This window comes from Tachyglossus aculeatus, chromosome 13 (genome assembly GCF_015852505.1).
Source record: "Tachyglossus aculeatus isolate mTacAcu1 chromosome 13, mTacAcu1.pri, whole genome shotgun sequence".
In the NCBI taxonomy this organism is placed as follows: Eukaryota; Metazoa; Chordata; class Mammalia; order Monotremata; family Tachyglossidae; genus Tachyglossus; species Tachyglossus aculeatus.
The window spans coordinates 5,297,918-5,309,920 of NC_052078.1; the positions used below are offsets into that span (position 1 = coordinate 5,297,918).

Sequence of the window (12,003 nt, forward strand, 5' to 3'; positions counted from 1 at the left end):
ACCACAAGGCAGGCTGGCTTGGTTGGAAGGAGTTACTAAATAATGGCATTTATTAAGCCCTTTGTTCTATGTGTCAAGCACTGTTCTATCCACTGGGGAAGCTACAAATTAACCAGGTCAAACACAGTCCCTATTTCCACATGGGGTTCACAGCATTTAATCCCCATTTTACAGATGAAGAAACTGAGGCAGAGCCTTGCCTGCCAATCACATCCTTGTTTTCATTTCTAGCCCCAAACAAGAGCTAGGTTTGGGGCAAAATGGATGAACTGCATTTTGCTATGGCTTAACCTCCTTAATCAAGAAGGCTACTTTCTAGTAAATGTATTTCATATATATATATATATATATGTATATATATATATACATATATATATATATATATGTATATATATATATATATACATATATATATATATATATATACACATATATATATATATATGTCAATAGAAATGTACTTCCTACAATAAGGTACTTTGTTCTCCCAAGTGCTGAACAAGAAGATCTGACTAACCTGCCCCAATCGCTTTCTCCCCACCTTGCTAAATGAGGCCTAATTTTAAGATTTTTGAAAATAAAAATTATTGTGGAAAACTTTCTTGTTAGACATTTAAAGAAACTGTTTAAGTCCAAGGCCTATACAAAGACTGAAAACAGCCTGATGAGGAAATCTCAGAAATCTCTGAAACAGAAAGAAATTTCTAATAATGAGGATTGAGAGAAACTGGAGTCAGTCATCAAAGAAGCGAAAATCTTTTCAGGCCGTCATTAAAAGCAAAATAGATTCTTGTAGATAAAAGAGGGGAGGACTGGATATGTCCCCCAAGGCTTCTTCAAGCTATGAGTCCAGGATAGCTCTCAGTTAACTCTTTTAATTAGCTGCTCAAATTCTTTGGCCTTTACACTCAAATAGGGGAAATGAATGAAACTGTAATATCTGGAGACAAGCTTTTCGGAGAGAACAAAATGTCCCATAAATCATTAAATGGGGTCCAAACCTGTAAATTCAAGGCGAATAATATAGATGAAAGAAGAAGAATTGGAAAATGTAAAGGTTTTATAGCTACTGAAAGAATACCTTGTGGAAAAAAAAAGCATGTGAATTGTAAGAATTTACTGTTAGCATTGAGTGCTAATTCAGGAAATGATAAAAGCCATTTTTTGTGAAAAAGGACTTGATGAAAAGGCTCCTTTCTTAAAACAAATCTTTTTGAGGGGAGGATAAACAGGCAGATTTTAAAGCAAAAGAAAGATAATTATTTTAGGGAGTTGGGTAGTGTTCTTCACCCTTGGGAAAGCAGGAATTGGTGGTCCCTCAGAGAAAAAGAAAAAAACATTTCTTCCTCAGGAGAAACACTAATTCAGGAAATAACTACATTCCCTGTCCCACTCCCTAGAGAAACAACTCTCCTTTCACAGTGGGACTTAAGTGGTCTAACTGAGTCAGTGGAAGAGGGGGTAGAGATCCTGGCTTCCAAGACAGATGCCAACATCTTTCATATGACCAGATAATTTTCAAAATCTCAGCTCCCTGGTGGCACTCCACTCCTTATTTTTCACACTCACGTACAAGAATCGGTAAATGTGGATAAGAAAGGGAGATTGTTTTACAGTAAACATGTATGGCTACCATGTATAAATACTGGTCTGCCCTTGACCTGGTTATTTGTTTTTACCCCAGCTCTTTGCACATTGCTCAGCTTGTAAAGACTGCTTATATTAAGCATAATCAATCGATACTATCCACAAGGGGAAATGTATGCTTAAGCATTTGTATACATCTAACTCTTTATACTCTTCATCGGAACCTATGACTACGCTGGCAAGAGGTGGGGTGGACTGGCCGTGCTAAGAAACTGACTGAAAGAGAAGCAATTCAGAAGAAAAACAAGGAAAAGTGGCTTTCATGATGGAATTAACAACCACTCTGCATGGTGAAAATAACATCAGTAATGATAACAAATAATGATGGTATCTGTTAAGCCCTCACTATCTGTCCGGCACTGTTCTAATAATAATAATAATAATGATAATAATGGCATTTGTTAAGCATTTACTATGTGCAAAGCAAAGCTGGGGAAGATACAAGGTGATCAGGTTGTCCCACATGGGGCTCACGGTCTTAATCCCCATTTTACAGATGAGGTAACTGAGGCACAGAGAAGTTAAGTGACTTGTCTGAAGTCACACAGCTGACAAACGGCGGAGCCGGGATTTGAACCCATGACCTCTGACTCCCAAGCCCGTGCTCTTTCCACTGAGCCACACTGCTTCTAAGCGTTGGGGGCAGATACAAGCTCATCAAGTCCCTGTCCCACATGGGGCTTACAGTCTAAATATGAGGGGAGAACAAGTACTGATTATCAGAAGCATTATCAAAATGCTGAAAGGGCACAAATTGAGCGCTAAAGAGTCTCCCTAAAAATAGGGAGTCTCCTGGCTGGTGCATTTGGCGCTTATCAGACGCATTATCAAAATGCTGAAAAGGGAAAAGTTAAGCTATAAAGAGTCTCCCTAAAAATAGGGAGGCTTCCGGCTGGTGCATTTGGTGCTTCGTGTGCATAAATACGATTGATTGATTGATAGGAGCAGGAATTTAAGGCAGCTTTGGAATGAGCCAACCCCTTGCCTACTTGAGAGAGTGAAGGTGGTGGAAATGGGGCAGGAGGTAGAGAAGAATGTGGGCAAGCAGATGGACGACCCCTTTTCTGTACCCACCCCAGTGCTTGGCCCATAGTAAGCGCTTAACATATGCCGTCATTATTATTATTATTTGCATTGAGTCAGCCCCAAGCCCAGCAGCTCGCCACACTTAGAGTAGCAGCATGGCCTAGTGGCTAGAGCCCAGGAATGTGAGTGAGAAGATCGGGGCTCTAATGTCTGCTGTGTGACCTTGAGCGAGTTACTTCTCTTCTCTGTGCCCCAGTCACCCCATCTGTAAAATGGGGATGAAGACTGCGAGTCCCACGGGGGACGTAGACTGTGTCCAACCCGACTACCTTTGTGCATTTAGCTTTAATTCTGCTTATTCTGACGACTTGACACCTGTCCACATGTTTTGTTTTGTTGTCCGTCTCCCCCTTCTAGACTGTAAGCCTGTTGTTGGGTAGGGACCGTCTCTAGATGTCGTCAACATGTACTTCCCAGGCGCTTAGTACAGTGCTCTGCACACAGTAAGCGCTCAATAAATACGATTGAATGAATAAATACGCCAGACTGATTGACTGACAGTTTACTGCCACAGACTCAGACCAACCCTGGCAAGCCATGTGTCTTGCAGGGCTTTGAAGAAAGTAATCAATCAATAAATGGTATCTGACCTCTTTCTGAATGCAGAGCACTGTACTAGGTGCTTGGGAAAGTACAATGCGATACACACAATCCCTGTCCAGAATGAATTTACAGTCTAAAGTAGCAGAGGAGGCAATCTTGAGGTCTTGTGGTCTCCCCCTGATATCACGGCAAGGATCGATAAATATGATTGACTGACTGATTGATAGGTTGGATGAGCAGGGTTTGCTAATCGTCGGCTGGGCTGGTTGTTTTTTCTGGGGAATTTCTCAGCTTTCTTGGCTGGCTAATTTCATCATCATCATCATCATCAATCGTATTTATTGAGCGCTTACTGTGTGCAGAGCACTGTACTAAGCGCTTGGGAAGTACAAGTTGGCAACACATAGAGACAGTCCCTACCCAACAGTGGGCTCACAGTCTAAAATGGGGAGACGGAGAACAAAACCAAACATACTAACAAAATAAAATAAATAGAATAGATATGTACAAGTAAAATAAATAAATAAATAGAGTAATAAATATGTACAAGCATATATACATATAATTTGCCTGGTGAGAGTCCCGGATAGAAATAATCTAGTATTTTGGGGGAAAAATTCTTGAGGCTTGTCCCGCAGTCTGAAAATTGTATACCTCAGAGAAATCCTAATAAATCCTCAGGGAAAACCTAAGAAGGTTAGGAACCCAGCTGGAGGGTAGGAGAGGGAGGGCATCTGAAAGAGACTCCGTTAAGTGATGGTAGTGATCGTATCTATTTACCCTGTTGTAGTCTCCCAAGACCTTGGCACAACGCTCTGCACGGTAAACGCTCAAATACCACTGGACTGATAGGTTGATTGGGTTCTGGGGAATGGGGAATTTGAGGAACTGGGCTTCCTGGTTTGTTTTGCTGAGAAGTCGAGAGTCATTGGTGAGCGGTTTTATATCACTTTGGGGATGGGTTTGAGGTTTCCTTCCCTTCTAGACTGTAAGCTCCTTGTGAACAAGTCAACCAACTCTGATGTACTGTATTCTCCCCAGTGCTTAGTACAGTGCTCTTCACACGGTAGGCACTCAATAAACACAGTGGATTGACGGATGGAGGGGCTTGAAGCCTTTTCCTTTTGAGGACCCTAATGGTAGATAGGGGAGTATCTTTAGATTTACTAAGGGATCAGTGAACAATTTTCGATTGATGAACAAAAGTCCCCAAGAAGGTCTTTGGGTGACTGCAGTTCTGGCTCCAATTCAACTGAATCTGGGAACCTTGCCAATTTCTCTTTCCAAGGCTAAAGGGAGGGGGGAATTCTTGCAACTGGCGGTGGGCTGCACTTACAATATCATTTGAAGGGAAACCTCAAAGCTTGATCCTTGACATCGATGGGCCATTCCACCCAGCCCCTGTGCTCCATTTATAACATCTGGGAAGATAATGACCACCCCCTGGAGTTCCGGTTTAAGAGAGTCAAAAAAAAAGGAGCCTAAAGAGAGGACTCAACAATCTTATTCATTTAATGCAGGCATTAGCAATTAATTGGTATCATGAGCCTTTTGCTCACACTTTTATTATCACGCCAAGTAAAATTTCCCTTACTGGCAACATGGATTTCCTTCATAGGTACGCAGTCTAAAGAAGTTAAAGTATTTCTTACCTCTACTGTCATCCATCTCGCCATCCCTTGAATGCTCTGACTGAATATCTGGGGGCGTCTGGAGGACGGCCACGCTGTTCTGGTTGATAATTTTCAATTTCAGCTTTGGTTTTGATCGTTTTCTTCTTGGAACTGTAACTGTGAGGCTCTGTAACTGAGATAGCCCTGATTCTGTCAAACAGACTCCATCTTGTGTATAGGTCTTCAGTGGATCTAAAAATGTACACAGCCTATTAAAGAACTATTTGGCTCTTGGTATCTTCATTTACAAACTCTGGTTTAATTTTAAACATAATCTCTTTAAATAGCTAAATATTCCAAAACACCACATCAACAGGATCCAAATTTACATCACGGGAAAAACTCTGGTAAAAACCCAAAGAAAAAATAGGCTAGGTGAATATAAGGGTGGCAAATCAGACCCATCCAGTTTACCTTTTTCACTGGAATTCCGACATTAAAAACTCTAATTTCAAATGGGTCAAAATTACAACCTCCAAAATGCCCTACCAAATCAACAGACCTGTAGTTTTGTGAGAAAACAAGATATGCCTGTTAGTTAGGAAGTGATTCTTTCTAATTAATCTTCCTAGTAGGCTGTCGGTGGGCGGCTTAAAAAATTCCTTTTGAAACCTTTGAATCTCCTTCCCCTACCCCTGATGTTTTGCTGAGAAATGACAGATGGAAACACAGCAGTGGTTGTGCGGATCGGCTGCTGCAAGTAAACTGCTAGCAAAAGCAGTTGGTAGCCTGTCTGGATTGGCTTCTCTTCGCCCAGAATCTTGAACCCACTGCAACTGGTGTCTGACAGTCATGTCAGTGAAAAGTCTCTCCCCATTTTCTTGAGTCGTTTGGGGATGTTAACTGCTCTCTGTTGAGGGAACACTGTTACCTCTCTGTTTTGTTCGTGTCACTTTTAACAATCACGCAGCACAGCTGAGGTGGCATTTCCCTCTGGCAGGTCTCAACGTAGTTTCAGAGCTACTGGAAGGAGAGTCATCTTCTTCTAACAAATTTTTGGGGTGACTGATTAGCGGGAGGGGGACAGGAATCAAAAGTCTGCATTTTGGGCCTCTCCCTAATACAAGGGTGAACGATACAGGGATACTCTCCACCAAACTGCTCCATGCTACGGCAAGGACCTCGCCTTAATTGCCAATTGCAACATTAGCAAATATAGAGATATTTTAGGAAACGAAGCTTCAATGCCTAGCTCCCTGGGGTACCTGGAAGAAAGATGAAGCTAATAAAGACACACGAGATATCATGGAACATATGGAACTTTGGTACTTTACAAAAGGACATTGACGTTGGCAGAAAATTTTCTTTGACACAGATAAAGCAGGAGTGTTTACCTAGCTCTTTTACTTTTGTAACAATCTGTGCTACAATTGATGATTCACAGCAATCTGAGGAAGGCACTGAAATGATACAAAAATTAGGCAAATTAATCAGAGAAGTATAAATTTAAAGTACTCACATCCATGACAATTTTATATTAGACTTAGGCAAAAATTTTCAGTTGCAAAGTATAAGTGCTGAAATCTTTTTCCCTGCTTTTTTCTTTCTTTCACTGTCATTCAACAGTATTCACTCAATTGATTAATCAAATCGTATAAATTGAGAGCCTGCGTGCAGAGTGCTGTAATATATACAGTAGAATTAGTACACATAGTCCCTGCCTCCAAAGAGCTAACATTCTAGTCGGGGAGAGAGACACTAAAACAGATTACAGATAGGAGGAAGAAGGAATAGGGCTGCATACAAAAGCACTACTAAGTGCTAAATGTGTGCGAACAGAAACAAAAATCATAGCCCCACCCTTAAGGTGTCAATAATCAAATCAGGTGGGGCTCACGGTCTTCATCTCCATTTAACAGATGAATTAACTGAGGCCCAGAGAAATGAAGTGACTTGCCCAAGGTCACAGAGCAGACAGGTGGAACTGCCAGAATTAGAACCCATGACATCTGACTCCCAAGTCCGTGTTCTTGCCACCAGGCCATGCTGCTTCTCTGGTAGCATTTCGATCAAAGCCGTGGGGAGGAGAATAAGAATGAAAGATAACTGATTTTATGAGCCCGCAGGCCAGAAGAACATTCAGAAGAAGCGATGATTATTGGCGGAAAAGCCAGAATAAATGCCCTGAAACCAGGAAGAAATATTGGAAGGAAAAGATGTTTAAAGGGCACAGCAGGAGATCTCGGTCCTGTGCAGGGGCTAAACGAAGCCACGTGAATGGACAACCTGTCCAACTAAGTTAGTAGAGAGAAGAATAGAGGGTACAGGACTGGACTGTGGAGGGTCCAAAGTTAATGGGCTAGAGGAGACCGACGAGCAGGGGAAGCAGAAAAGTGGTCCAAGAGATATGAAGAGAGCCTGGAGAGAAAAGAAAGGGAGTTGCAAATACATAACAACCCAGCCGGCAAGGGCGTCAAGTCTGTTTTTGTTGTACCAGATGAGGAAAGCAACAGCCTAAAGCGATTTGTACTTCCCAAGCGCTTAGTACAGTGCTCTGCACATAGTAAGCGCTCAATAAATACGATTGATGATTGATGATGATTGCATTTCAGCTCATTCTTACCAGGTCACAATTACAATCCTACAATTTACACACTGGGCAGCCCTGGGTAGATCCTTGATACTGGGATTCACTGAGCCTCAGTCTTTGCCCAGAACCAGGGCCATTCCCGGGCAACAAGGCCATTCCTGGGCTCAGTTGGGTAGGGGTTGGGGAAGGGGCAGAGATGTGAGGAAAATAACTACTTCCAAACCTTTAAAGAAAGCCATGTTCCCATCCCCAACAGAGTCCTTGAGGCGCCTTGTCCGGGGATACTGCGCTGGACAATTTGTTTCTGACTGATGACCCCTTGAAGTTGGTGATGCCTCGGCTGCTAATATTGGCTCTGCTTAACATCACTGGGATTTGGGTTTTCTCAAGTGGCAACGAAAATACCAATTCACTGTTTCGATATGCTTTCTGAGTTCTGCAAAGCCCTTAAGGCACATCAGGCACCTCTAACTAAATCACCCTCTCAACCACGAGCAACTCAGCTGTGACTAATGCTACGGTTTAAAAGTTTTTCTCTTACCATTTGTGGAAGGGATATAGGGCCGGCACATGGTACAATCAAAACCAATATCAGCTATGTTTTCTACTTCCTCTTCTGTATTTAAATTCTGACAAACGGCATGCATCCATCTAGAAGAGAAAAGGACATAATGAACGAAATAAAGTGTTTTGTGAACAAATTATGTGTTTTTTTAATTTTCCAGATAGAGTAGTTCTTATTAATGATTGTGGTATTTGTTAAGCGACTACTATGTGCCAAGCACTGAGTTGAGTGTTGGGGCAGATCCAAAATAATCGGGTCAAGCAGAGTCCCTGTCCTTTAGGCTGGAAGATAACATCACTGACTTTTTTTTGTGTGTATCTGAAAAGGCCAATGCTTGACCAACTGTCCTGGCTACTTAATACACCCAGCAAACATTAGCCAGTGGTTTGAAGCTACAGCTACGGCCTGCCTTGGTTGTGACTGGTTGGTTGAGCCCCTTCCTTCCTCTCCCCCTCGTCCCCCTCTCCATCCCCCATCTTACCTCCTTCCCTTCCCCACAGCACCTGTATATATGTATATATGTTTGTACATATTTTTTACTCTATTTATTTATTTATTTATTTTATTTGTGCATATCTATTCTATTTTATTTTGTTAGTATGTTTGGTTTTGTTCTCTGTCTCCCCCTTTTAGACTGCGAGCCCACTGTTGGGTAGGGACAGTCTCTATTTGTTACCAATTTGTACTTCCCAAGCGCTTAGTACAGTGCTCTGCACATAGTAAGCGCTCAATAAATACGATTGATGATGACTGGCTCTGAAATGCAGGCCTCCTGAGTCTTTGCTCAAGAATAGCCATTCAATTTCTGATTGCACATGCCAGGTTGGATGTGCGCTATAGTTTCCCAGCTATCCACAGAGTTGAACTTGAGGACATGCCTGTTTTCCTTATACACAACTTATAGGTGTACTCCCTTCTGCTTTGGCAGGAAAAAACCTGTGAAATCACATTTATTTGGCAAGAGTCTTTTTCTCCACAGCTGCTGTTTCTACAGATACATTTACATATTTATACAGTTTTGTTTTTTTCTTTTAATCAGAGTAAAGGGATACCTAGAAAGGATCCAGAAAACTAAAAACAGGAATTAAATGAAAGTAACCTCCAGAATCTTTTCAACCCCTCTGGCAACAGATCCGATTTGATTATCCAGAAGCTATACAGAAATAGAAGGTTACAAGTTTCTAAAAAGTCCACTCTTAAAGAGGGTTTTACACACAAAAGAACGACCAATAAGACAGACTTCCCCAAATAGGGTCTTCGCACCCAAAGGACTCTCTAGCCATTAAACTCAGGTTGTTAAAAATTGACTCAGGGGAGAGAAAATGTGTACCCTCAAGAGTCTTGGCAGGACCCAAGGAGGAGGAGGAGAAAATTGCTCGTGTTTTGGGGATTTGCATGATGATTTCCCAATTTCTCTGTATTGCATCACAGAAATGAAACAAAAGACGTTTAAACACCGTACCGATCACACTGTCTGCACTGCAGGATAAGCTCCTCTTCCCTATAATTGCGATAGCAGACCGGGCAGGTAGACAAGCTTGCACACGGAGCACACTGCGTATAATTGTTTTGCCATTCACACCTTAGACCTGGGGATGTTGCTCCACAATGCCGGCACCACACGCACCTGCAAAACACACCAAAAATGTGTCGGGATTCATCGGGCCCGCTCGGTATTTGGGGAATTTGTTTTTAGATTGCCATAATATTTCTCAACAGTTCAAATGTTCGCAAACACTTCCTCCTCCCCAACTCCTATTTTCAGGGAGAAAAATTTCAAGAGAGTCACTGGGTGCAGTTCTAGTTCTTTCATTCTACCACCTACATTTAGAGATTTGCAGTCAACCAGGTTTCCGTCCAGGACCACCTACAGACTAGCTGATGCCAAGCGAAGACTCTACAGAATTGAGGACCCCACCCTACATTTATTCAACTTCGGAAAACCCATGCTTTCACACTGTAAGTGTAGCCCATTTCAGGGCTGATGTAAATTGGCATGCATAATCTATTCCTGCCATGTAAGACCCATTTTAATGTCAGGAAATTCTAAATGTCCATTTGTTCTTATCCCAATCACACAGAGGAGTCACTGAGTATATAATCTGTGACGGGACACTGCTAACCAAGTGTGTTTGGAACTGTCTTTCAGGTGCTCCTATATCCAGTCTTATTCACAGCAGCTAGTAGTAAAAGCAGATGCTCTTCTTCATCTAATTAGGAAGTCAGAAAAATGCCCTCCCTAATCTTGTCTATGAAACCAAAAAATATGAAGAAATAGTCTTCTCATCTGCCACTGCAAAATGCAGATGAACAAGCAATGTTTGATACTCTGCTTCCTCTCCTGGGGCTCTTCTACTTCCCCTATTTAGTGCAAGAGCTCATTACAAAACAAACAAAAACAGGTTTTAGGTTTAGACAAAAGTCGTCTGTACAGGTGGGATTTTGAAAGAATTTGTGGCTCTGGAACTACAGATATGCAAAATTTGTCCTTCTTTCTCCCTACTCATCCTATTTTACAATAGATTCTGCAAGACAAAGGTCTGGGGTGGAAATCAGGAGACCGGGACACTCGACTTGGCTATGTCATAACTGTAAAACCTTGGATAGAGGACTTAATGCTGACGATCACAGTACTTGCTAAACGCTTACTACATCTCGAGCCTTGTTTTAGGTGCTGGGGTAAAATGCGAGTTAATCTCATGTCTCACATGGGACTTAAGAGTCCAAGAAGGAGAGAGACGAGGTATCGAATCCCCATTTTGAAGAGGTCCAGAGAAGTGAGATGCCTTGCCCAAGGCCACACAGCAGGCAAGTGGCGCAGGCCAGGACTAGAACCCAGGTCCTCAGTCTCCCGGGCACGTGGTCTTTCCACAAGGCCACGCTACCGTTTGCAATGCATCTACTAACATTCTCTCGACAAATGTGAATGTCTCCTAGGGGCGGCTTAATTTAAATCCAAAATGGCTGTCATAAACATATCACAATAAATATGTTTGTGATGAAAAGCTCAAACTGAGTTCCATAACAATTTGAAATAACAGAACAGGGATTTCTGAAATCTAGCACACCATTTGCACTTCCATCCTCCTTTGGGAACTGTCTGCAAGGGGGGATCCAGGCAGTAGGTGTGATAGCTGATGTCGCAGTCATCGCAGAGGAGCAATCTTCCTGGATCGGTAGCCTTCCCACAGGCCTCACATACTGTGCACTCCAGGCACCGCCAGCCTTTGCTGAGTACCACTTTAGTGATCTAGAAAATAATCCACAGGTTACCATTCTACTTGACCATTCAATTGTATTTGAGCACTACTGTGTGCTAATCACTCTACGCAGCACTTGGGAGAGTGCAATATAACAACAAACACATTCCCTGCCCAAAACGACCTTACAGTCTAGAGGGGGAGACAGACATTAATATAAATGTTACATCTTTATAGGTGCAACCTTCTGAAAGCAGTAAGATGAGGAGCGATGGCTACCCTTGACTTGTTTCTCTCAGCTTGGATGGTTTAATGGTTAAAAAAGTACATCCCCATTCTCACACAAAAAGGAGAGAAAAAAAATCCCTAGAAGGACCAGCTCTAAGTCTCTGATGGAAGAAACCCGCTCAAGAGATTTCATCTTGAAAGTTAGTTCTCATGGGAAAGCTAATAAAGTAGCTTTTCTGAGACAATAATAATAATAATAATAACATTCCTTAAGCGCTTACTATGTGCCAGGCTCAGTACGAAGCGCTGAGATCACACTACTCCACCTAGGAGCTCAGTATAGGTATTTATTTAGCCCATAGTGGGTGCAGGGGATTGTGGAACAAACAACAAGAAAAAGAAAAACCTTGCCCTGAATGAGCGTACAGTCAAATGGGAGAATCGTCATACACAGCTCCTCTTTATCTGACTCCTAGTGACCGTCACTATAGTCTAAATGAATTTTAGAAATTGATCATTTTCTTCAAGTGA

At 42.1% G+C, this 12,003-nt stretch overlaps 1 protein-coding gene across 1 annotated transcript in view; it reads right to left on the bottom strand.

Moving 5' to 3' along the window:
• The window catches only part of KMT2C (lysine methyltransferase 2C), a 229,695-nt gene that overhangs the window by 69,085 nt on the left and 148,607 nt on the right, over window positions 1-12,003 (bottom strand). Inside the window, exons 19-23 of the mRNA XM_038755544.1 lie at window positions 11,113-11,294; window positions 9,507-9,671; window positions 8,021-8,130; window positions 6,284-6,349; window positions 4,929-5,141 (exon numbers count right to left, since the gene is read on the bottom strand). Coding sequence (XP_038611472.1) covers window positions 4,929-5,141; window positions 6,284-6,349; window positions 8,021-8,130; window positions 9,507-9,671; window positions 11,113-11,294 — 736 coding nt within the window. The remainder of the gene's footprint in view (window positions 1-4,928; window positions 5,142-6,283; window positions 6,350-8,020; window positions 8,131-9,506; window positions 9,672-11,112; window positions 11,295-12,003) is intronic.